The sequence below is a fragment of the Dermacentor variabilis genome, chromosome 8 (genome assembly GCF_050947875.1).
Source record: "Dermacentor variabilis isolate Ectoservices chromosome 8, ASM5094787v1, whole genome shotgun sequence".
Lineage (NCBI taxonomy): Eukaryota > Metazoa > Arthropoda > Arachnida > Ixodida > Ixodidae > Dermacentor > Dermacentor variabilis.
The window spans coordinates 128,706,420-128,733,468 of record NC_134575.1 but is presented as its reverse complement, the minus strand read 5'-3'; the positions used below and the strand labels follow the sequence as shown (position 1 = coordinate 128,733,468).

General features: G+C 46.9%; 1 protein-coding gene across 2 annotated transcripts in view; it reads left to right on the top strand.

Moving 5' to 3' along the window:
• The window catches only part of LOC142590581 (uncharacterized), a 99,338-nt gene that overhangs the window by 54,805 nt on the left and 17,484 nt on the right, over window positions 1-27,049 (top strand). The window contains exons 12-15 of one of the 2 annotated variants that reach the window (XM_075702885.1): window positions 6,824-8,406; window positions 11,220-11,532; window positions 20,418-20,733; window positions 24,923-25,061. In XM_075702885.1, coding sequence (XP_075559000.1) covers window positions 6,824-8,406; window positions 11,220-11,532; window positions 20,418-20,733; window positions 24,923-25,061 — 2,351 coding nt within the window. The remainder of the gene's footprint in view (window positions 1-6,823; window positions 8,407-11,219; window positions 11,533-20,417; window positions 20,734-24,922; window positions 25,062-27,049) is intronic. The other variant, XM_075702886.1, reaches the window with a different exon arrangement.

Genomic DNA, 27,049 nt, shown 5'->3' with positions numbered 1-27,049 from the left:
GAAAATTCAGTCGTTGACTGTATAATGTCGGTCTCGAAAGTCAGATTTGCCTTGGTACAGCAATGTTATGCGGTGAAGCATACTAAATGTGGAAAGAGGCAATTGTCATGGGATTGTATTGCTGTATGTATGGTATGTATTGCTTAATTATACACGCTTGTTGCACCCACCATCTCCTGTCACAGTAAAAGCACCGATATGCCTAATAATGCATGTACTGGCATGCTTTCAGAGCTTTTTCGGATGTGCATGTCGCGATCTGAGCCCATTAGCACAGTAGAAGACGTGCATTTATTTTTTCGGATGTTTTCGTAGCCTCTAGAGTATTGGAAGAATCGGACGTTGACTGTGCATCTGAGCAAGAGGACAATTCTAATGGTCGGTGGGGCAAACACGCAGCAGAAGGAGGGCGAGAACAGAATGGACCTATGCATTGAGGAATGAATGGGAAAGGAAGCGTTCCACCGCCACTTTGAAGGAGCTTCAGCTCAAAAAGCAAAGTGTTGGCTGATGCTGAGATGCAGGGGTCCCTCATCTAAGCCAAAATAAACTCTTTAAAGCAGCGAAACACAACAGTGAGGCGTTGTGCACGGGCTGAGAGTATGTCAGGGCAGTTGATGTTGACACACCACCTGTTATAGAATCTCAGTTGTGACAAAGTTCGGGCCTAATACCATTGAGCTTGCTATCAGTTGATAGAAATACTAGCTCATATTCCCTTCAGTCAGGGTGGCCACATTTGTAGATGCGACGTACTTTTTGCCATTTCTGTGCAGTGGTAGCAAGGAATAGAGCACAAACATTAAGCTTAGGGTAAATCGAACATTCTGATAACCTAAATTGCTTCCATTTTACTTCTGAGTGGTATGTATCGTTACAGAGTACCTCTTTGGTGAAGGCACTACGGTGTTTTACGTGACATTTGGCTTGGGGCATGTCGATAGCGATCTCTAAATTTTTTTTTCTTTCTTGAAATACTTGAGACCGATGAATAATTTGTGGTTATAGTTCGAGTGAGAGATTTAATACTTCTTAGCAAAAAATGTAGCGTCACTGACTTTACAATATTCAAATGTATAGTTACTCCGTAATAGATGACTCGTCATAAAATGCTCACGAGTGATTTTGCCACCTTGATTTGCTTTCAGTGGAGTCTCAAGTAGCATCTATTTTTCACACGTGTGTCAACAGTTGATCATAATTCGTGACTAAAAGGGATATTCGAAAATATTTGTTTCTGTATGCATCTCCTTTTTATTCGTATTTGAGAATGTACGACTCGATTTACATAGGTTTACCATTTTTTTCAAAGATGTTTTATTCGATATGCATTTTATTAACCCCTCCCTTCTGATTTCTTTTTGAGTAAAATAAACACTACCGTATAATGCGGAATATAGGTCGACCCCCTTACATTGAAGCAAAGAAGTCGACATAAAAATTAAGGCACAAAACTTTGTTTTATTTAGTGGTGCTGCCAGACTCATCACCTGCTCATTCGTCTGAGCTGTCTGAACTCTCGTCCGAAGACGACTGCTTTTCGCTGGCTGCGTCCCACAACATGTCATCTTCGGTGCCATCCAAGGAGTTGCTAATGCAACACTTCTTGAATGCCCGCACCACCGTATCGTCCGGCAGTGAGCGCCAAGCCTGCGACACCCATGTGGCCACAGTGGCGAGAGGCGGCCTGCACAGCCGGCCGGTTGGGGTCGTCGGGTTGTCGCCGGTCATCCACTGATTATATTGTTCACGGACACAGTCTTTAAAGGGCTTGTTGAGCATGACGTCCAGTGGCTGAAGTGTTGAGGTCATGCCTCCCGGAATGATGGCGAGTTCCGTCCTCCCGTCGCGGAGTGCCTGCTTCACACCTGCGGTCAAGTGCCCGCGAAAGGCATCCAAGATGAGCATGCTCGGACACCGCAGGAGTGCGCCGGGTCGCAGATTCCAGACGGTCTTAATCCAATTGAGCATGAGGGCCTCGTCCATATAGCCCTTTTCATTCACGTGAACGACAACATCCCGCGGGAAAGCCTCTTTCGGCAGCGTCCTCCTCTTGAAGATTATGTATGGGGGCAGCGTTCTGCCGTCTGCAGTACATGCGAGCATCACCATGAAGCGCGAATGCTCGTTCCCCGTAGAAAGAAGCTTGACTTCTTTTGCACTGCGTTCGCACACTGTAGTGGGCGACGGCATATTGAACCACACTGGCGTTTCATCAGCGTTGCCGATCTGTCCCATCATGTAGTCATGCTGCTGCCGGAGACGGATAACATAGCGCTGGAATTCGACATCGTCCTTGTATGCCTCTGGCAGCTTCTGGCAGATTGATGTGCGTCGTCGAAGTGCGAATCCCTTGCGTCGCACGAAGCGACGAACCCAATAAATGGAGCCGTTGAATTGTTCCTTGGGCAGTCCGGATTCTCTGGCGATCTCTATAGCTTTGATGCGGATGAGTTCCGCTGTCACTGGCAAAGATCTGGCACGATGCTCGTGGACGAAATCCGCCACCTTGTCTTCGAGCTCCGGGTGCACCGCGCGGCGCCCGCGAAAGGGCGTCTTCTGCGCGTTGCAGGCAGACAGCTTGACTTTCTGCGTTCGCCAGTACCGGACGCTTTTTTCCGAGACGCCAAATTGCCACTGGGCAGACATGTTCCCATGCATTTCAGCATGTTTGATGACTTTATTTTTAAATGCCGCGGTGAACTGACGTCGAGTACTCATACTAATTTTGCGGGTTGTCGAGAAATTAGCAACGCCAGGAACGATCGCTGCACTATAAGGGAAGGTGGCGTCGGTCCAACTGCGTAGGCCGCGTTAACATTGGGCCGCGTCGGTCGGTCACCAAGGAGGCGATAACGATGCGAATGTTGAAAGGTCTGCACTCCTACATGTTGCCAGACTATTCATGTTGTGCCAAGGGCCGGTATATAAGTCGAGGGGTGACCTTTTAGTAATATTTTTTAAAAAAAACCTCGACCTATATTTCGCACTATACGGTTCTTACTATTCAAACTGGATTAGTCGTTTTTTAAATTTTTAGCATGCTTACTAGAGAGTGACGAAATCAGGCGGCATGGTGTCAGCCCTCTTGACAAAACAAAGTTCTGTCTCTGGGAATTTTGCAAAGACACTCAGGGAATTTAGAAATGCCAGCTTGGTAGACACCTTGTCAGTTCATCTCTGTGTATCCAACACAGTCTGCCTGCCTTCCAGCGGCTAATTGGCCTGATCTTCGCTCGTGCTTTTGCACTTCCCGAAGTACCTATGTGCTGCTTTCGTTGTCGATCCCTCTGTCTATGCCACATTATCGCTTGATTGGTCCTGTCGACCTGGATGAACCTTTTACTGACAGGGGCGGCTCCGGCAGACTGCTGCCTTTCTGCAAAATGTGGTGTTTGGGTGCTGTGTGTACGATGCCCGCATTGGGCTGACAAGCAGAAGGGCCGCAGCACTCGCGAAAACTGAGTCCACAACTGCCTTAACCAGGGTGGCCCAACCGCAATGTGCTCGGCCCACCTTTTGCACCGAAAACAATGAAATAAGGTGTTCGTTTGCATAGTATCGAGCATGGGGCCCTAAGCGGCACACGCGAGGTGCTGTGCAGGTCTTTACAACCAGCATAATGGATGTTTGAAAAATTGAATAGTACATACAGTCGCCGACTGATTTTCCGGACTCCAAAAATTCGGACATGCCCGATTATTCGGTCAGCTTCGCGGCACCACCATTCTCCCCATAGACCTTAATGTATAACAACTGCCGAAAGTTCGGACACCTTGCAACCTCTCGTCCGATTTTTCGGACACTCCTTGAGCCAACTCGTTCGAGAGCACCATGTACCGACCCTGACCGGTGCATGGTTCGACTTGCTGAACGCATTTTTGTTTTGAACGGAGCCTCCTTGCTGCCCCACGAAGTTGCGCTACTGAAATCCCGCTCATCATATCGTTTCTGCCCGGTTCGATAGAGTGGCTCTACAGCAGTTCCAGTTTCAGCTTAGTAAGCCATGTCAAGACAATCCAGCAGCCGATTTGTTCGCGCGCGACGTTGCGAGTAGCAGGCAACGTTTTCCATTTGTGCGACTGGTGTCGGCACGGTGGTGTTTGCTTTGTGTGCTGTGTCGAGGTTTCGGTGACCCAGCGCGGCATACGGAAACATCGCGTCAAGTGTCTAATGGCGCCGACAGTGCCCGCGCAGACTGCGCTGGGGAATGCCGGCAAGCGGGTGCCGGGAGGCCTAAGATTTGTCGCCTTCCGATGTGCTCCCCACTGACGTGGAAAATGTTCTGCTGAGACCTACGCAGTGGTTGCATTGCGATTCCGGACACCGTCTCATTTGACAGTTTCACAGGCGCTGACACTGCTGTACTGACATGCGCAGAACTCGACGACGGCGAGATCATTCGTCAAGTTTCTGCTGCACCGCCGGACGATAACTGCTAGTCGGAAGATGATGCACCAAGTGCTACGCTGCTGTCGCATGCGGAGCGTGTACAAGCAGTGACTGTGCTTTCAGCCGCCTGTAGTGACCGTACGACCCTCTCCGAGATTCAGGCTTATCTGATTGCGCGTAAACGGAACAGCGTGCAGCGGCGCATTCACGATTTCTTTAAGCCTACTGCCGAGCCCGAATAAGTGCGTGGAAATAAAGGATTTCATTTTTTTGTTTCTTAATCTGCTTTTTCGGACACCTGTTTATTCGGACATTTCCGCAGTCCCCGTGAGGTCCGAATAAACGGTTGGCGACTGTATTCGATTTGCGAATTGAATTATTCTATATGTTTGCTGTTCGATTTGATTCAGTAATATTCCAATATTCAAGCAGCCCTATTAACTACATTAAAGCAGAGACAGATGTGCCAGTAGCATTAATAGTAAAGAAATGACAAATCATTAACGATAACAAAAAAGCAGACTCGCTAACTATAACTTTACCAAAAAACAATGGCAAGATACCGTAATCATTCAATTATACCATGCACATTTTCTCCAAGAAAGTGGGTGTAAATTTTGCCCAAACGTCAGTTGGGTATGATACTATGTTGGGGGCAACAGCAACATTTTGTTAGCGCTATTGTCACTGTAACACGCTAATAGAGCAAGCTTCCTTACAGGTCAGTAATGACAATGCTCTATTTTCCTTTTCCTTCATTTTATGAAAGCTGATTCAAGAGAATTGTTTGGTATGCTAAGCTAGCAGCAACAGAGCCACATCATGCCTTATCAACATCCTGGAGACTTGCATGCATCGCAGGATGAAATGAGCAGTTGATTAGTCTAGGCATGGCCCGCCATCCTGTTCACAATGGTTGCTGAGTTGTTCAAGAAATGTGAAAGGCAGTCGACCACCTGGAGGGCAACATGTTGCGGTCTCCTATACAGCTATAGAGAGCGCTCCGAGAGTGACGATGACAAACATTAAGTGCGAATAAATTTCCATTTTCTCATTGATACACTGTGATTTTGTTGTAGCCCTGGAAGCTCCACATTCTTGCTCTGTGCCTCAGAAGCAACTTGCACTGCATAGAGATTCTAAAATTCTAAAGACATTCGATTCACCCGTCACTTAAGTGCCAATTTTGAGATTGTGCAGAACCTCTTGCATGAGCTGGGCACTGTCTCTCTCTCAAGTGCAGGGGATGCTTGAGATCAAATCCCAGCCATGTCAGCCACATCTCAGTTGGGGCGAAATCCGAAAGCGTCAGTGTCCTGTGCATTGGTATAACGTTAAAAAACCTCAGGTGGTCAAAATTATTCCGGAGACTCTCACTACGGCGTGCCTCATAATCGCATGGTGGTTTTGGCATGTAAAACCGCAGAATTTAATTAATATTTGTTGAGATAGCAATTGTATGGACAGTCCAGACGTATTTCTGCCAGTGCGGTGAGGTTCATATAAAGTCTGAGGGTCATAAAATCGTCACCGTGCCCCATGTGCTCTATGTGCAAGTAGAAGCCTGCGAGGGTGAGCCAGCAATCGTGACTCAATCTTGTGCACGCAAGTGAGGAAAGCAGGGAGGAAACGGCGAACTGTCTTCCCTCATGCACAAGGGTCTGCAGGGAGCGTTTGGAGGCAGGGGAGGGGAGGGCGCAGTTCTGGGCCGGGTGGCCGCACGCACCTGCCTGTGCTGTTGTCTAGAAGGCCATCTGCGACAGGAAGAAAGTCCGCCGTGCTCTCTGTTTTCGCGGCTAAGTTCGCATTGATGTGAGACGCAGCACGAAGGTCAGTTCGCTCACTGCTGCTGCCGTGATTCGTCACTGCAGCATTTTGACAGCATGTTTTCGCTGTCATCAAGTGGGATGTGTTTGTCTTTGCCTGTGCACGCTGACACCGTGCTTGTTAATTTAGTTAATATGCCTATGTTCACAAGGTTATATGGCTGATAAAACTACTATCCTTACTTCGTACAGCTAGCTGTCCACTAATTTGCTATCACAATGAATGCCTTGCGTTTCGGGTGAAACTGCGACCTTCTTTAATTTAACATATGCAAGTGTGCAGACATCATGAAAGGAATAGCGAGGCACAACACATTCTTAATTACTTCAGCAAGTGCTGATAAATCGATTAGACCAACTCACCACGGTAGCTTAGTGGCTGTGGCGTTGTTACTGAGCTCGAGGTAGCAGGTTCGATCCTGGCCATGGCAGCGGCATTTCAGTGGGGGCAGAATTAAAAAAACTCTTGTACTTAGGTTTGGGGGCAGATTTAAGAACACTAGGTGGTCTCTTAATCAGATCATGGTTTTGGCACGTAAAGCCCCAGAATTTAAATGTTGAAGTGAATGGACTATTTGACTGCTATTCACTTTTGCTTGTGGCAGGTACCAAGTTGCCACCTGGTGCTGGAGTGAAGTCCCTGGTGAACGGCCGTCTGTGCACGAGCTCCGTGAGCTTCTAGGCCACCTTCAACGTGAGAACAGCGATGCCCACGACTTCGAGTCACGCTGGGCTGCACTGCGACCGGACCGTGTCAAAGAGCACAACCTTGCTCCGAACCACCCTGCTGCGATGTCCCTGTCTCGACTTGGCTTCGAGAGCGACTTTGTGGCTGCCAGCCTCCAGAATCTGCATGGGAGCGCAGAGGACCTCCGCACTGAACCGACCGTAGAAGAGGAGGAGGAACTGACCTCGTTCCACATCTCGGAAGCAATCCGCGACTTGGATGCAATCCTTGCTGCCGAGTCCGGGTCAACAGCATCCGTCGACCTCCCCAGTGAGTCGCTGCAGCGGCAGGACAGCCTTGGCACTGAGTCCGTCGACTCGCGGGAGCTTAACTCCCTCGGCTTCAAGAAGAGCGCTTCGGTAGAGGACCTGCTTCGCGAAGGACCTGAGAAGGTGGCAGAAATGTTCCGCATCACCGTCATTGATGATGTGGATGCCAGCGGCAGTGAGCCACGCAGCCTCGGGGCGGACTCTGACATCTGGAGGCGACTCGAGGATGGATCTTCCATGTCTGCTCCTGGGAACGGTGCTCTGAACGGTGGTGTCGGCGGCGGCAGTGTGGTGTCTCCAAACGTGGGTATCTGGGGTGGTGTCGGTGGTGGGGACACGGTGCAAGTTACGGAGGTGGTTCCACGTTCCATTGAAAGCGACAGCGGTTTGCGGAACCCGGCGACACGTGAGGACGTAAGTAGCCACATCGGAGTCGCGGGACGGTTTGGTGGTGGTTGCACTTCAGCACACGGCTGTTTCCCGACCCCTTCGGCCGCTAACTCCATCGACGGTGGCACGCTGAGCACTAACACCCCAGATGCTTCCTCCGGAGATGTCCTCCGGCGGGAAGCCGACACTGATCTGTGCCCCCCTGTCTTGAATTGCAGCCAGAGCGGCGACGACTCTGAGACGTCGACGCCTGCTGCCGCGGCCCCTGAGCCTGCAACGCAAGGTGGCAGCAACGACAGCCGCGACAGTGCTTCGTACGTGACGGCGCCGGAGTCTGAGGAATCGAGCTTCGAGTTGGTGCCAGAACTCTTGGAACGTGCCGCGTCTGAGTCGGAGACTATGTTTCTGACTGCCATGCCGGACGGGGACAACACATCGGAGTGCTCTGATGCGACCCTGGCAGACGATGACAACTTTGCGAGCCCGCGGGCACATTGTGTGCGTTCTTCGACACCGACGGGTGACTGTCCCAGCCCCAGCGTGTCTCCCATCCCAAAGTGTGCATCGTGGAATCTCGTGGATGACATTGAAGAGTCGGCACTTTCAGACCTGACGATGGACGATGATGTGGGGAAGGGGGGTTCCTCTTACGAGGATTCGCTTGCAATCACCGAGAACTCCACAGTAGATGAGATGCGCAGGATTGCCAATGAAGCAGCAGCACAGCACCGACACGCAATGCAGAATGGGCCGGTGCTGGCCAATGGGCACTTGTGCAACGGACTGGATGCACCGGAGGACGGTGAGTTCTTTGGCTGGCATGTCTTTCGTGATAGACATTTAATCTGTTCAAGTCACCTCTGGTAGCACCTGTTAGCAAGTTCAGAAGTCAAATCAGAAGTTAAAGTTGCCTGAAGGGAACTTTTAACAGGCACCTTATCTTGTTCATATGTGTTCGTTTTCTGCTGTGCACTGTTTTAATTTGAATGTATGAAATCATATTATTGCATGTTTTATGAGAAAATACAGCTGGTCTTTTCTAAGCCCAACAGGCAGGGGTGGAAGAGAGCTCTGTCATTTGTGCTATCCTGCACCAAACCACCTGGCATGTGCCAACCTGCTCTGGAGCATGAATTTCAAAAGTGATTGCTCAATATTTGAAGACGATTGAACGGTGGAAAAGACTAGGCAAAGTGTTGACAACAGACTCTGTACTGATAACAACCCGTCTTCATTGCATGCTATCAACTGCAATTATAGGAGAGACAATCTGCACAGAAAACATGAAAATAAGGAATTCACCGCAGCCCACTGCTGTTCGGCAGGCTATCACACATTCAGTAAATAGCACATTTCATGGGAATGTAGTGATGCAGAAGAAACACTGACTCGTGAATCACCGTGTTGGTGTATGTTAAATGTGGAATATAGAAGAAAAAAAAGTCAACGTTTAGTGGGACACATGGATTCAATGGTTGCCACAAAGCCATAGCTTTGTGGTGGCGAGTGTTTGGCGCATTTTAATTCAGGTGCACTTATATTTTCTTACTTTACACCTGTGAAAATGGGGTGCACGTTAGAATTGTACAAATAGGGTATGTTTTCTTGGCATGTGTTCCGACTTTTCTCATTGGAAGTTACGATGAAAGGTTGTTTCGATATTGTACACCAACTAAAATTCATTCGGGAGTTGTGTTGATGACACCGTGATCTTGCCCACATTTGCCGCATACGTGATAACGTCTGCTCTTCCAACCAACCAGGTTATGAACATCATGAATTTCCTGTTACACTGTGGCACCCAACGTCATGGTGGATTTTATCAACTCGGTATACTGTGGTAGCTACTTCCTCTGAAGACTTATCAATGACTGCAATGGTTCTAGGAAAGAGAGCAATGGGTGGACATTAAAAAAATACGAAAGATAAAAATGTTAGCCTGCAAAGTTCTTAATGCTCTTGTTTTCTCTGTGATATATGGGTGTAAGCCACGGACCTTGTGGAAATATGAAACCGAATTCCTTCAAGCTCTGGTGTTGGACGCTTTATAATTTCCTGGACTGCCAGGTGAACCAATTTTCGTTCTTAAACCTTAGAGGGCTACATTTTTTCTAGGGGTGCGGCCACCCCGAGTCGCATTTTTTTTATTGCAGATTTACATTTTCCAAGTGACTCAGAAAAAAAAATGCAAACATAATTTTTAAGTGACAATAAACGTGACACAAGTTTCTTTGATGTGTGCAGTTTTGCACATAATTTAATTTTGTATACAGGTATAAAATACATTAAAAAAAAACTTAGACAACTTATTTTTATGTTTTAAATAAGTTTGACACAAGTAGGGCCCATATCTTAAAACATTGCATTTACTTTTCCTGCTTTTATCGTGTTGAGCTGTGGTTGCGATACCAGCAAAGATGACAGCTGTGTGGGTGGCCTCCGAGCCGCATCCGAACCATTGAGCAAGAATAGAAAATTAAGTGGATCATTCGAGAATACGGCCACAGGATCCCACTGTGAAAGCAAGGCATGCCACATGAGCTTCGATGGGGGCGAAATGGGAAAGCACCCGTGTGCTTAGATTTAGGTGCACGTTAAAGAACCCCAGGTGGTCAAAATTTCCGGAGTCCTCCACTACGGCGTGCCTCATAATCAGAAAGTGGTTTTGGCACGTAAAACCCCAAATATTATTATTATGCCACATGAGCAGCTGCAAGCAAAATCGGTGCTGCGCACGCATCAGAAAAACTAAATGAGCGAGAAACTTGCAGCAATCGGTTATTAGATTGATAGGTGAGATTGCATCAGTCCTAGCGCGTCTTGTAAACAGATGTGCACGTGCGGCAGTATCGCTGGTTTGTGAGAGCCCGGCTGTAAACAAAGTACATAATTGCATGCCTAAGAGAGAGCAACGCACATGAGCATCTCGCGTCAGTGCTTTGAGTGATAACAAACAAGATAGAAATCAGTTTTCCCACTGCCTGTAACTCGAAACGACACATGCGAGAATGCCGATTATGAAGTGTACCGACACGGGCATAAGCACGCAGCCGTAAACTAGACAAAGTGGGAATACTTCATAACTACAGCGGTGACAGCCAGCATAAAGCTAAGCAAGAAATCGCAGATAGTTTTGGCGTACACTGAGGGGCAGCAGCGTAACAAGAATTCCTTTTTATAAGTTTTGGAAGGTTGCAGCACCTCCAGAGTGATGCTAGGCGGTGCTTCATTTAAAAAGGGCATGTTTTTTCACACGTTTGGTCACCGCTGTACGGGTGACCCTCAAAGGGCTAAGCGAGACTAAACCTGAATGTTCCTTCGAAGCAAGGTCACGGCAGTAAAGCTTTCCAATTTTCATCGTCTTATGTGGGCTGCTGGTTGAGTGTAACTTTAATCAATGCTAATCAATGTTGAATGTAAGAGAAAACAAGCACGCCAGTGCATGAAATGGTATATGGACTTTTCAGACAACGAGGAAGGGTCTTAGCGAGCTTAAAAAAACTTGTCTTAAGCAGATCTCGTTGGCATTCATATGTTCATTGTGCTGCTAAAAGTTGCAAGCAACTGGGTGGTACGTAACGTGCAAGACCAGCTGCTTTTCTTTTTCTTGGCCAGCAGGAGACGACAGTGACGACGAAGGATTGGTGGAGTACGACCTCAACGACGTCTCATCAGTCCTGGACAGCAGTGTTGAAGGCGGTGGAGGCATGCTGCCGTCACCGCGGTCGGCGTGGCCTCCGCTCGAGGACTCGCCCATGTGCGGGGAGGAAGAGGAGATCCTGACGGTAAACATGCTGACCCACGAGATCACCGTCAGACCAGCCGCGGGTATAGTCTTTGATGGCCACGAAGTGCTTGCCGGCGTGGAAGAGCAGGAGGACACCTGCAGCCCTCTGGGAACACCTGAACTGAAACGCCAGGTCGACAGGTAGGCAAATTTTTTTTTTTTTTTCACTGCAACAAGTGTTACGGGTTCACTCGCCTGGTCATTTTAGTGTCCGCCACCGTTCGTTACTGGAATCCCATAATCCTTTGCGAGTTACAAAGATGGAAATGAAAGAAGAGAAAATATCACTCTGCTGCAAGGATTGAAACTTGCGACCAACAGATTGGCAGTCAGGGATTCTACCTCTCCTAGCCATTCAGCTGATGCTATAGCAGTGGAGAATACTGATCCTGGAGAATGTGATTCCATCAGCAGCTGCCTTGAGTGGCGAATGTCCACTCGAACACTTGTGTTCTGGATCAAGCCGGCATAGTCTAGCTTCCTCCCTTCCCAGTTGCAGAGCAGGCCTAGTCTTCTTCAACGTGTAATGACAATGATTGAGTGCGTTTGCTTCATCTTCATCAGTCTTGTTCTAGTGCATGACTTCTTCTCATGTTTGCTAGATGGTGCTTGAAGTAACCACGTACTCCCAAGAAGATCAACCGAGCGAAGAATGTTTATTACGGGTATCGCGTGCAATATATAGCACACAGCAAGAAAGAGGGGAAGGGACAAGTAGAGAGTAAGGGAAGAAAGTGATTACAGCAGGTGCGCCCAGCTTCATAGGCACGTGCAGTGCCATGACGATACAACAGTCTCCTCTTCTCTTAGGGAGAGAACCTGTCAAGGGGACGTCTCGAACGCGTTGACCTTTGTAGTTCCAGGGTTGTGGTCTCATCCATCGTATTTGCACTAGCGGTCTTGTCGACGGCTCTGTCGCCTCTGGCTGAGAGACGCGGCTGCACTTGCTCAGAGTCCTGCACCACCACACGCGGTTGCATTTGGTCCAAGTGTCGTCGCATTAGTTCACCCTCCGGTCCCTTGGCAGTCACCATACGAGAACCCTCTGTGGTTTGGACACGTGCTTGAGTCCATGGGTCTCTGAGGCAACCATAGTTCCGCACCCAGATTGGTTCATCCGTCTGCAAGAAATCATTGGCAAAAGGGTAACTGTAATGCTCTGTTTCTGACGGCAACAAGTTATCTAATCGGGAGCGTAGCTCACGCCCCATCAGCAGCATAGCCGGCGTTTTTCCGCCCGACAGCGGCATTCGCCGGTAGTTGTGCAAGATCCTGGCCAGCCGCGTTTGCATTGATCCTTGCCTGTTTTTCTGCAGGCTTTGTTTTATGGTACGCACTGCTCATTCCACCAACCCATTCGATTGAGAGTGATATGGTGCAGTGCACATGTGCTTTATTCCATTCACCGTAGTGAAAGTCTAAAATTCCCGGCTTGCAAACTGCGGCCCGTTATCTGTGACGATTGTGCACGGCAAAACTAAAGTGCTAAAGAGGGTGCGCAGGGCATCTACGGTTGTCCCAGTTGTGGAAGTTCGCAAAGGCACAGCTTCCATCCACTTACTGTGAGAATCGACCACAATTAATAGCATGTAGCCATCCACCGGACCCGCAAAATCAATGAGCAGACGAGACCACGGCTGCCTGGTTTCCGGCCACGGCACTGGTACCTGGCGTGGAGGCATCGGTGCAGCTTGAACACATAAAAGGCACGTCTTACCGAGCTGCTCAATCTGTTTATCAATGCTGGGATACTAAAGCGGCGAGCGAGCTAGTCTCTTCATCGCGGTGATTCCTTGATGTGTATCATGAATCAGCTGCAACACTGCGTTCCTGGCTGCTTTAGGCACGACGACTCGGTGGCCCCAGAAAACCAGGCCTTCTCTCACAGTTAGCTCGTCCCTCCGGACTAGGTACGGATTCAGAGTGACTTGCTTCGCGTCTAAATGCCGAGGCCAGCCTTCCTGCACCTACTTCCACACCACAAGTAACTCCTCATCTTCGGCTGTATAGCGGGCCAGTTGTTTGGCTGACAGCACTCTACTGTCCAAACAGGCGGTGAGAAGTACGTACTCACAGTCATCAGCGCCGTCCTAGTCTCCGGACACTTCCTCGGAAGGCGCTGCGTGGCAGGCGGCTGAGTGCATCAGCCGGAACATTCGCCTTGCCATCCTTGAACTTGACGATGTAGGAGTAGGTGCTCAACTGGAGGGCCCATCGTATGCGGGCGGCCGCCATGGCTGGAACCGGCTTATCTGGATTGAAAATACTAATGGCTTGTGATCAGTCAGAAGTGTGAATTCCTACCCAACAAATATGCCTGGAATTTCGCTACTCCAAACACTAATGCCAGGGCTTCCTTTTCAAGCTGCGAATACTTTCGCTCTGCGTCTGTGAGTGTGCGGGAGCGGAATCCAATGGGTTGCCTCATCTTCTCAGCTGTGCCGCGAGAAAGGACGGCTTCAATGCCGACTGATGAAGCGTCACATTCTAGTACCAACGGTTTGTCCGGGTCATAATGGGCAAGAAATTCTGCTTTACTTATCAGTCCTTTGACCTCTTGGAACGCCTGCTGCTGAGCAATGCCCCACTTCCACTCCGTCCTGGCGCGCAATAGTTCGTACAGAGATGCAAGGATCGTGGCTGCCTGCGGTAGAAACTTTTAGCAATAGGTGACCAGACCCAAAAATGACCTTAACTCGGGCACTCCCATGGGTGTGCCGACGTCCAGAATAGACTCAAGATTTTCCCTTTTGGCATGCACACCCTTATCATTAATTTTGTAACCCAAAAAATCAACCTCATTCTGACGAAATCTTGACTTCTCCCGATTCAGCCGCACCCCGAACTCGCAGAACCTTCCCAGAACTCGGCGTAAGGTGGCGACGTCATTCCGCTTTTCTGCAATGATTACGTCGTCCAAATAGACCTGTACTCCGGGCAGTCCTTGCAAAATTGTTTCCATGCGTTGCTGAAATAGCGCTGGCGCAGAGGCTACTCCGAACGGAAGGCGTGTGAAGCAGAAAAGGCCCTTCTGTGTATTCACCGTCATGAGCAGTTGCGATTCTTCGCCTAACGCAATTTTATTGTAAGCGTCCCGGAGATCGATAGTTGTAAAAACTTCACCGCTGTTTAACGTCGCCATGATGTCCTCTATGCGGGGAGAGGATACTGGATCGTATGGCAGGCTTGGTTGACAGCAGTTTTGAAATCGCCGCATAAGCGAATGTTTCCATTACGCTTTACCACTGCCACCACGGGTGCCGCCCACTCCGAGTGTGCGACCAGGCCAAGAATTCCATTTTCGACTAACTGATCAATTTCGGCCTCCACTTATGAGCGCAACGTGTACGGCACCGGGCCGCGCCTTACAGAACCGAGGAACAGCATCATCCCGCAATGGCAAATGGGTGGGTGGTCCCTTTATGAGCCCTAACTCGGGTCGAAACACGTCGGAAAATTCTTCTAACAAGACTTGAACGCCATTGCCAACTTCACGAATGGCTGCACTCTCACCTTCCTGCGTTACGCTGAGCATCGGCTCCCCAAGAAGGTCCAGCGCTGTCATAACGTCCCGGCCACACAGGTTCAGCCCGGAACAACTCAGCACCGCTAATGTGGCATTCGTAGTCTTCGAACCCAAGGAAACATCGAGCTGTAACTGGCTACGCACCGGCAGTGGTGCAAGGAAGCATGAAAACTTGAGCGGCGATTCTTGCAGTTTCGGCCAGGCATCTTGATGCTGTACATACGTGGGCCAAGTGATGATAGAAACCGGGGACCCTGTGTCCAGTTGCATCTTGATCGCTATTCTATTCCATAGTAAAGTGCACATTATTGCCTTTACGATGTGAATGTTTCCAATAAAATTATCTGCCATTTCAACGAGGAACAGAGCTTCTGATCCCGAATCGTTGCAGTTTCCTGCTGACGGATGCACAGCATTAATTTGCTGTTGTGGCCACGTGAACGGTTCCATCATTCTGCTGTCTGCTTGTCCGGGACACATCTTGCGAACATGACCGCGCTGCTGGCACCGGTAGCACTTCGCCGAGCGGAACTGGCAGGTTCTGGGGTCGTGCCCTGTTTTTCCGCAGCTGGAGCATGGTGGCAGACTTTCACGTAGTGCATACATGTTTCTTAACATGTGTACGCCTTCGTCCTCAGGCGCAGTCTTCAACGTCTTCACGTTTTCTTCCGCCATTTCCACTGCTAAGGCGATTTCCTCTGCTTCTCTTCTTTTTAAGGATGCCTTCGAAAGCAGTTGACGATGTACCGAGTTGTCTTGCAAGCCACAAACTATACGGTCCCGGAGTATCCTGTCAAGTGAAGTGCCAAAGTTGCAGCTATCCGCCAATTGCCAAATGGCTACGAGAAAATCTCTGACTGGCTCTCCTGGCATCTGGTTGCGTGAGAAAAATTTGTAGGATTGGGCTATTTCATTCGGGCTGGGCGAAAAATGCTTCTGCAATATGTCGAGGGCTTCATTGTACTACAGCTCGTTCACCTTTGTTGGCGCGCAGCGTCCACTAACGACGGCCACCATGCGAGTGCTCAGCCCTGCTACGAGCAGGGCTGAGCACTCACACTTCTTCTTTTCTTCCGTGATGCCGTTGCCTTTTTTCTTCCGTGATGCCGTTGCCTTCGAAGAAAGCTTCTAGCTGCACTAGATATGCCGGCTAGTGGTCTGTAGCTTCCTCGAACTGCGGTGGGCTTGCGTATCTGGCCATGGCTACCGGGGTGTTGCTGGTGGGGCAGCAGGCTTATCCCATCCTCGTCGCCACTGAAGTAACCACGTACTCCCAAGAAGATCAACCGAGCAAAGAACGTTTATTACGGGTATCGCACACATATATCGCACACACATATATAGCACACAGCAAGAAAGAGGGGAAGGGACAAATAGAGAGGGAAGAAAGTGATTACAGCAGGTGCGCCCAGCTTCATAGGCACGTGTGGTGCCATGACGATACAACAGTGCTGACGTCATTTCGTTTTCTTCAAAGACAGCGTAAGGCCTATTAGTGGGTTAGCTCAAACAGAAATTTGAGAAAAGCTAGATGAATCCAGCGTTAAGAAGAGAAAGGGTTGTAATAAAGAGTAGTGGCTAAGTGTGGTTAGGTAAGGGGAGAAATAAAAGCAGTCATTTTATTTTGCCAGCTTCCACAAACGAATACGACTTGCACTTTTACTTCTAAAAAGGAAATTGCTTGCTTGCACCTGTAAATGTTCACTCCAACAAACACTGCGCGAAAGAGGCTAAGGCTTAGTGCACATTGCATTTTGCCAGCTATCGCACGAGTGCTTCTCATTGTGCCCAAAACAATTTTTTTCTTTTCCTTCGGGGCAGTTGGTGTTTGCAAAGAGCATGCGCAGAATATTATTTATTCTGGGTTTGCATATTCAGTAGTGAAATTTCGTAATTGTATGTCGTTGGAAAAGTATGGCCTTGAAATGTCTTTCTGCTTTTAAAATCAGGAAGAGAGACATTGAAAGAAAAGGTGACAAAATAAATGTTTTTTTTTCTTGATTATAACATAGAAAACTATAATTATAACATTCAATGTGGCCCTCTAGCTCACACCCAAATTTTATGAATTACAAAATTATGTGCAGTCATCATCTAATGTTTCTTCTGCAAAGATTTGGCAGGTTGACAAGAATATTTTGCTCTTTGCTGTTGTGCTGCTGAGCCCGAGGGCACAGGATGACATCATGGACGCCACGGTGGCATTTCGATGGGAGAAAAATGCACAGTGCTACCACTCCTGCACCGGATGTGCCAGTTTGCTCCAAGCGAGATTTCATCTGCAATCCTGATAAGACAGCACAATTTTACGCCGAAGTGCGCCACAATGAGTGACTGCGCAGACGTGAGTGGCAGACGTGCGTAGCGTGCATGACTAAGCCACTTAATAAATTGAACATCAGGTTACCTACCTTCAGGCTGACCAACAATTCAGGCTCAACGGGGCCCACCATAAGTCCGAATGATAGGGAATTGGAAATATCTATATTTGCCAGAAAACAAATGGCCTAATTCCACAAGTGGCTAAAAAAGTGTGCCATATCTTCGTATGACCACTTTCGGGAGTACGTTTGCTTTTGCAGGATTTCATGTCGCTAGCATCAGGTGCATCGCCGTCTACAAGCGACAGCATTCCTTAGCACTGTGCGAAGAAAGCTAGCGTTTGTCGATGTGTCCGGCGCTAGTCGCACAAAATGTTGTTTCCATGGTGTGGAACGAGGTCAATTCCTCCTCCTCTTTACAGCAGTTGAAGTTGTGTGCTGTATGTGGTGTGCCCCTGCTTTGAGGGCGGTCAGTAATATTTTACATTTTCCCACACTCATGGGCCACACCAGTAACTAAAAGGGGCTAACAGTGTCGTCTTCCTGTTAAAGGGACACTAAAGGTTACTATTATGTCAACGTGGACTGTTGAAATACCATCCCAGAAACCTCGAAACGCTTGTTTCGTGCCAAGGAGAGACTTAATTTAAGAGAAAATGTGTTCTGAAGCGTCCGCGTACCTCTAGCGCAGTTCAAATCGCCCGCCCTCCGATCGAGGAGTACTGACATCATCGTCTCATAGTGACGTTGCGCCATCGGTGAGTAGAACGGCGTCCGCAGACGGCGCTACGGCTTTTCTGCGCAAAACGCAAACGCGCGGCCAGAAACAGAGCCAAGACAGAGCCGACAGCAGAGCCAAAGCGGGAGTATGGTGGCTAGCGGAAGGAGAAACGCGCGATCATAAGCTGGTACTTCATTCTATGACGCAAACTTGGACGCTCGTCGCAATGGACCCTGACAACGACAGATTGGCTCGCGATGGTGGGCTCAACTTCAGCGATTTGAGCACTGACGAGCGCCACCTGCTGCTGAGGGCTTGCGCAGCCGGCGTCGTTGCTTACTACGACGGTGGCATCGACACCGGCTCTCCAGAGCGGGAAAGCAACGAGGGCTTCCCACGACATCACATGGACATGGCATTCTCGCTGCTTCTTCCAAATGAAAGTTTCGCGAGCCAGCAGAACCCTCACAGCACGACGCGATAACGAAACTACTGAAACTCCGAAGCGTGCGCGGCGCAGAGTCGAGCGCGCAGAGTCGAGCGAAAACAAAACCTTTCGACCACCCATATTACTGAAGGCTAACGTCAGAATGTTTTTTTTCCTAGAATCGCATAGACGTAGACAAGTAGCATTTTTTTTTCCATCTTATAATCGAATGAAATGATATTTTTAATACGAGTAGTTGAGTATTAGTGACACAAATTATGAGGAGTGCTTTCGTCATCGGGCTAGTACCGTAATGTCGCTGGGGGGTCTCAAATCGTGTCATGCATTTACCTCAATTTCTCGGTTACTAAAGCTCTGTTCGCGATTATATTGACGCCTCAGACGTTCTAGAACATTGCTCTACCACTTTAACTTGAGTTTTTGGTAACCTTTAGTGTCCCTTTAACTGCCAAGTTGATTTGTTAAAAGAAAGTATACAAGATTGACCTGGCATTTTTCATTGTAGCAAATTATTGCACATTACATCCATACTTGAAAAAATATATAGCTGCGGTTTCTTTAAGATGACCCGAAATGTGAAGGAAAGACATTTGAACTGTCATAGAAATTTAGCAAGAAAAGAACTTATTCACTGTCATGAGTCACCGGCAAAGCATGTGCGCATATGTGAAGATGACGATGCCAGTCAGCGAAAAGAAAAGTGGACAGGCGATGTGGGGGGGGCAAGACGCATGTGAAGCGCAAGAGGAGAAAAAACATGAAAAAGGAGATGAAGGCAGAGGAGCTGGCATTGCTGATGTGGACGAGGAGCAGGGCAGAAGCATCTCCAGCTGTGCTGTGGGGACGGGAAGCTTCGAGAACCACAGTCAGGCGAGGGGACATCTGAGAGTTCGCGGGCAACAGCTCCAGATCCTCAACCTCGACTACGTCGCCGCGGCTGTGCTCCACGGCCCCGGTCCAGCCCCATGTTGCCTGTGCCACGGAGGCAATCGCCTGGCTACGGTAGCGGCCCAATGCCCGACTGGCCCAGACCATGTCCCATGCCATGCTGATCTTAGCAGAAGACGACAACCCCGTCGCTCGCAACAGAGGTCAACACCTATGCTGCACCGGAACCACCCAGGCTGACGTATTACACAATGCCGGCCCGATGTCTGTGACAGTTGATGATGTTCAGAAAATTCTACATGTATTCCTAAGGACCACTTGTTGGCTACTTGAGCTAGAAACAGTATATAACCATTATCTACTTTCGTTTTTATGTGCATGACTAGTTTTTGGGAGTGCTTCCTGTGTGTATAGGCTTTACGGTTTGTCAGGGTACTTGGCTGTTTTTTTTTTTTTTTCATTGGAATCTTTTCTTGTGATAAATGTTGTTTTAATATGTTTGCATCGCATTTCTATTTCTGGAGCGCTGAAATTCGTGACATCCATATAAGTGACACAGAACGACTTCTCATGCCAATTCATGAAACAAGAAAGGTCAAGCTTTTACGTGAGTTGGTACAGTAAGTGGACTCTTGTAATGAGCAGTCCACCACGGTAAAGAAATCTATATATGAATGCTAAAATGCTGACATTCTCTTGTGTGCGACACGAGTCGGAGATGTTTTATCTCTTGACAGGACAAAAACTTAAAATCCTTGCACGAAATCTGCGGCTTTATTTAAACTTGATCCCTTCCTGTATACAGCTGTCTTTGTACTAACTTACTTAATAAAACTGAATGTTTGAGCAGTCTTTTTATTCCACGATTAATCATGTATGCTTCTCAGCATTTTCCTGTCTTACCCTGTTAAAGTGTTGATTTTTCTTTTCATGCATTTTTTTTCATGTGGCCAGCTTTTCTTTTTTCTCTATATATATTTTTGATAGCATGGGAGATCTTACTCATAGCGACTAACGTTGGGACCTTGGGACGTTGCAACTGTTTTATGCACAGGATTGAACGCTTTGCTCGCATTGTATTAAACTTGATACAACGTGTCAACAATGCTGTGGCATTTGCAGGAAGCAAGATGGCTTGGACGACGATGCTGAAGACACGGACGACACGAGTAGCACGGGAACGTCGTGCACCTCTACGTCTGGATCGTTTGAGTGCCTGGCACAGGACGAGGCAGATGGCACGGCCGATGGCCCAGCAGACAGCGTAACGAAAGCAGGAGGCACTCCTATGACACCGTCTCCCGCTAAGCGACCGCGCAGCCTTGAAGGCAGCCCCACCTCCCCGAGGCGTGCCAGTACTTGGGACCGTAGGGCCACGCCCACCAAGTCTGCTCTCAAGTCGGCCAGCGGCAACAGGCGCAAGCCTGTTTCTGGAAAGGTGCGCACCTTAAGAAGGTGCCTGTGGCACGTTTTGAGTGTTAAATTTCTGGACAGAGCAGACGTCAAGGCAGGCGGCAGCCTCTTCAATGGTCAGGTTTGGGCATTGCAAGCTGACAAGTGCAGCGGGTAGACCACACAGTGACAATCGTCTCTGCAAAGTGTCGTCGTGAGCACCAGCAATGACGCTGTAATCTTTGTCAACTGATGTAGACACGCTTGACCTGCAGATCAAATTTTCGACGATCAGCTCATATGCTTGTCACTGTCGTTCTGCCCTAGTGTAACTTGCTTTTTGTGGGCCAAGATTTGCCCAGTAAGGAGTCAGTTTATGACTGGCTTTTGCACCACAGTCTAGTTCTTTACCACCATAACTTGACAATATTTTGCTCTGCATCGTGATGTCACAATAATGTTGATCATGCCATTAATATAAACTTTGAGGCAGTTTTAGCTTGAAAGCTCCCAAGTGTACACGGGGAAATGGAGATAGCTTTTTTAGCAACCACTGCACCAACTTTGAATAGGTTTTCTTATACTTAAAAAGAAAAAAAAATTATATCTACTAACTGTAGCAAGTAAACTTTCAATTTATACAGTAAATTGTTATAGAATAATTCTTGAAATATGTGAAAAAGAAAACTAAAGTGTTAGGTTTACAACTCTGTAACTTGGCAATCAGAAACAATGTAAATCCTGTAGACTGCATCTATTCATACATCTAGAGTGGGCAAAATTGCTGTATTACACACGGCTCTGAAATATACTACTAATTACCGTATTTACTTGCATAATGAGCGCACTCCTGAATTTTGTCGCCAAAAGTGGATTTCTTTTCTTTCCCGTGTAATGATCGCACCTCGAACTTGCTGCAGCAATATGTCGTGTGCCAAGTCTAGCTAACGATGATCGCGCTTACGATCTGTTGAATGCTGTCGAATGCTACGCGAACGACTCTTCAAGACGTACCAAGCAGTCTGTACGCACCAAACATTCTTAAGCAGATGCCCCATTTTATTCTTTTCATCACTTTCTGCACTTCCATGAAAAAAAAACCTTTAACCAAACTTGCCTTGGCTTTATTATTTGTAGGCTTTATAATGGGTTGTGGTCAACAACAACAAAAAAAGGCACCTTTCGATTCTTCTCGTCTGCACTCGTGGGCACGCAACAAATCGTGAGCGGCAGTGATAGTAGCCACGTTTACACTGATACGTTAGAAGTGTACCCTATACATATGCCGATGCTTGTAACACAGCTCAGATATTCGCCCACCCTTAGCAGAAACGTGCCATATTAGGATAGTAGTGAAGACAGATGCCGCAGTTTTTGTAGCATGCCCGCCATGTGTTTCTATGTCACTGGCAGCTAAGCGCACCCACCTCTGTTTCTGTCCCATCAAAGTGGACATGGCTATGTTATTGCCACAAACTTGCCGATATTTACGATATTATTCATTACTGATACGGAAGAAACTGTTTCAATGCGCATAATGTACTCGCGAGAAGAAAAAAAAGCGTTCGGCATCTTTGGCTTGCTCTGCCGGCCGACATTTTTGTTTTGGTGTCCCGCACTGTTAAGCGGCAGCCGCCTGCTTGTTGACCTGTTGTCTTCCCGCAGCAAATGCGGGATGAAAAAAAAAAATTTCTTTTCATGGAAAATTTTATCCGCGTTATGATTGCACCCCTGAATTTGCAGCAATTTTTTTTACAAGAAAGTGCGATCATTATGGGAGTAGATACGGTAGTAAGTAGAATTTATGCAAGACTCTTTTAAACATTGTAACGTCCTGTAAGCTGTAAATTCATATATCAAATTTGTTCACTTTAGATGCTCTAATGAATGCAGCCTACGGAACTGCAATGTCTGTCTTTTGTGTGGAGTTACATATTTGTCAACCTTGTGCTTCAGTTCTTTTTTCATGTGCAAATTTCGGAAATTTTTGTGAGAAAATTCCAGACAAAAATAAAGTTTGGTTACTAGAATGCTAGAATTTACTTTCTCAAATGTGAGGCGTTTCATTCAAATCTGTCTCATAAAAGCGTTTGTATTTTGCTGGTACTTGAATATGGAAATTGGAGGTGTCCTCAAACTAAAGCTGCCTCCTAATGTTGGTGCCCTTGCACATTCATGCAAAAATTGACAGGGCATGAGCGGCTTCACCTATGCTATTGTCTTCAAGGTTGGGAGATGCATCCACTTGTCAATACGGCTGGCACATGTGAGGATGAGCTTGCTTAGTGTACAGTAGAATCTGATCATGCCTGGTACAAATTTCAGAATGACAAGTTTTTCAAAGGTTGCCACCCAAGTTCATTAGCTTGCGAGCTTAATTTCAAATGTAGTGAACCACTCTTCTCGTCATAGAAGATGATGCAACAAGAACCAACTTTTCTTCGATTTGGTCAACATCTCACTCTCATATTAAGGCCTTAAGCAAATCCCACAGCTATTTGAACTACTAGTAACTTCGAAATTATTCGACACTAATTACTATTTGCTTTGACTTTGCTTTGAACCAAAAAATTTATATTTGCACAAGCCTATTAAATAAGCATGTGCACAAGGAGCTATATTCTCTTAAGCTTTGCCGTGTTAGAAGAAAAAGACCCTGTGAAGAATAAAGTCAGCGATATACAAGAAGTGCTTAAGAGTTCTAACATTTCACAAGGCATCGCAGGATTGTGGCAGGAGCTGTTAAATAAGTGTATGCAAAGCTATGGTCTGCCTTGCACAAGAAACATGTATTTTATTATGGTCGAAGAAATTGAGGTAAGTGTGTGCAAATACAGTATTCAATAATTTCGAATTCGATTTGAAAACTACGCATTTGAAAATTCTCAAATATTTGATTGGATAGGAATATTCGAAACAAATAGAATATATTTGCTGGCAGTGTGGGATAAAGCGTGGTTCTTAGTGTTTCTTTATCTGATTTAAGTGTTTCTGATATTGTGCTGAATTTTGTGATAATTCCATGCTGCTGGCGAAATTTTTCCTGTAAAACACACTTAGCCACTGGACGTCTAAGCTGTGCAGGAAAGCCAGCCTCTTAGTAGCACGGGGGCACAGGTTTGCGAACAGCGAGGGTGCACTCCTTTGCAGCTGCCAGCCCCAGCCCTGAGCTTATTGCTTGACAGAAAATGCGATGAGTGACAACTGGTGCAGGGTCAAATGGCTCTGAGCTTATGGGAAATTGATGCAGTATAGTAAGGTACAGGTTGGCAAAGACAGACAACTAGCAGAAATTACTCAAGTCCGAAGCTAACATGAGCAAAATGAACAATCTTTTAGTATAACGGCTTACTAGTTTAATTTTTTTGCCAGTGACAATGTAATTACAATGCTCCAGCATGTCAAAATAAATCAACTTGCTAATAAGTTCATGTGCATATCATTATTTGATATTAAGCATTCATATTCTATTTGTATTAGAAAATTTTGATGTTCGCACACTTTTAAATTTAGGAAGCCGTTACAAGTGATACTGAAGAATCCCAGAGTGCTTAAAGCTGTCAACTATATGAAAATTTAAAAATCTTCCATTCATGTCTCTCAATGTTGTGCACTCATTTTCATTTTACAAATATTTGTAAAGAAACACTGTTCAACACTTCGTATTTTTATTGTGCCATTTGTTGACTTTAATCCATAAGGCACAGATACTATCCCTTCTCGCTAATCGTTCAGCCACTTCAATGCCGCATTTTAGATTTTTCGTGCTTGCTTCACTTGATGCGCCAGTGTAAGCAGGGAAGTTTGGCTATTAAATATACGCTATAGTACCTGCTCATAGTGACACAGCAGAGGTATTGAACATGTCGGATGCAGCATGTGGGTGGACAAAAAAAAAGCAGCCTCTCATCTGCTCAGGAAAGCCTCGATGGCTTGCATAATACAGTTGCTGCCTTTCACATCTTGCAAATGAATGCTATACGTCAGTTTCTTGCCTTAGAAATGGGGCTACGCCCATTCAGTACATAAAACACGTCATCGTTTGTGAACAGTTCAAACTGACTCTTGTGACCTCTATAGTGCCTAAAAAAGTGCCTGTTTGAGGCTCCCAAAACTCGTATTAATAGTGCCGGAAAATCTGGCCTCTACTTACGCCAACCTTTCCGTCACCTGTATTGTTGAGTCTTAAAGTGGCACAGCTGTGCTGAAGAGTGGGTATCTGTCACTTGGTGCAGGGCTCAACTTCGCTGCGCAAGACGGTGTCATTCCACGACGTTATTTCCTCGGTGCATCACTACTCGGCCGACGAGGAGGTGCCTCCTTCACCACCCCCATCTGCACCCCCGTCAGCCTTTGACTACGCTGGCCTCAGAGGTGAAAAACACTGGTTTCTCACTGCAGCTGTTCTGGAGTGCATCCATGAACGGGGTGCTTCCTTTAAAAGTTCCTTTAAACCACCCCTTACTGTATTTATTCGAATCTGGGCTGATCATTCTTTTCAAACAATCGTATGCCAAACTCTAGGGTCGGCTTAGATTCGAGTATTTTTAAAGCCGCGCCAGTTTTTAATAAAGAATGCTAAATGTGGTGCATAGCTAGGGCCCTCTAGAGCCGCTACTAACCGTGCCAGTGCACAAGTGATGTCGCCATTTTGACCCATATCGTATCGGTGTGCAGCGTGACGTTATCGTAATGGCACCAAACGGTCGATGCCACTATAGTGCCGCTTTCAAACGAAAAGTTGTGCTTGTCGCAGAGGCATTGTCAAACATTCAAGCCAAGCAGGACTTCAGCATCGATGAGAAAAACATCCATCGTCGAAGTGGGCAACGGAAGATTCTTATTGCATGTGCTGCAACGAGGAGATGACAGTGATAAGTAAGATAGTGACGAGGCTAGCAGTAATGATGACGTGGAGCGAGCTCGGCATGTTCATATTGAATAAATGCTGTTTTCATTTTGTGAACACTTTCCTCACTTTTTTGTTCGGCCTGCATACAAAAGAACTTTTATTATTCCTTTTTTTTCCCCCTAGCTTTGGACATTCATGGGTTGGCTTAGGATCAGGGCCAGCCTAGATTCGAGTAAACACATGATATTTATGCAGGAGCCTTAGATGGCTCATGGGTCTAACAGTCCGATGTCCGGCGTTATAGCACCAAAATTCACGTGGAGTTTAACCCTCAACGTTTGGTGGGAGTCGTACCGACAGCCTGAGTTGTTAATTAAGGCATGGTTAACTGAGACCCACATCATTTGATGTTAATTAGGTGGAATTAGATCATCAATTTCTTCATAAGAAAGGGCGAAGCAGAGGCTAAGAAACGTCAGCGCGAATTGTGGTGTTAAGTAAGGCAAAGTTAATTAAGATAGATCTAATTAAGGCATTTGAACCCATGACCTTTGGTGGGAGTCGAACCCACTTGGAGATATGGCCAAGTTGGATTCCAGTTGACATTGTGAATGTCGCGAGTCAAACTCACTACCTTTGGTGTTAATTACGGGGAAGTTATTTGAGGCACCATTAATTAAGATAGGTTTAATTAAGGCACTCAATCCCACAACCATTAGTGGTAGTCGAACCCGCTACCTTTGGTAGCGGTTCGACTACCACCTAGCTCACCTTTTTCATGCAGTCACACGCCCACTGTACCTCCTCGTCTTACTTTCCTTTTATGAACAAATCAACCGATTTCATTCATTTCTGGTAGTGTGTTTTTCACTGCGTGTGTGGCAGCAACATTGTGCAGTCAAAATGTGTGTATCGATATAATCGGAATTCAACGTTGTTATCAAGAAAAATAACTGAGTGCTAACACGATGCTCAGTATTGACAGTTTTCGCGTCTTCTAGAGAGAGTGGCTTAGGGGCCATTTAAAAGCTAACTCCGATGACATTTTAAACCATGCAAAACAAGGCCTTGTTTCAGACACTGTAGATAGCTAGTGGGTATGCTGTGCTCAAAGTCACGGGTCTGAGCCTGGTCTAGGCTGCTGCATTTTGATGCAGGCTGAAGACAGAGATGCTCGTGTGCCGAGTTACTTGCTCCTGTACCTGAATTAGTGTACAGTGAAAAAAAAAAATTTTTTTTTCATATGGTTTGGACAAATGACACTGTAAAAAAGTTAGTTTTATGCTGTCAAGATCGAAAACAGTACCCATAGGCACTGCCTTTAAGAGAAATTGTGCTTGTAAGGCGTGTCCCTGGCTGAAATGTAAGGCTAAATGTTTTTGTTTTTGTACTTGCACCTGCACTTCTTACAACATGTTAACCACTGAATTTAAAGAATTACTATGTCCCTAATATACAGGATGTCCCAGCTATCATGCAACGAGCTTCACAAAAAAAGATGTATCATTTT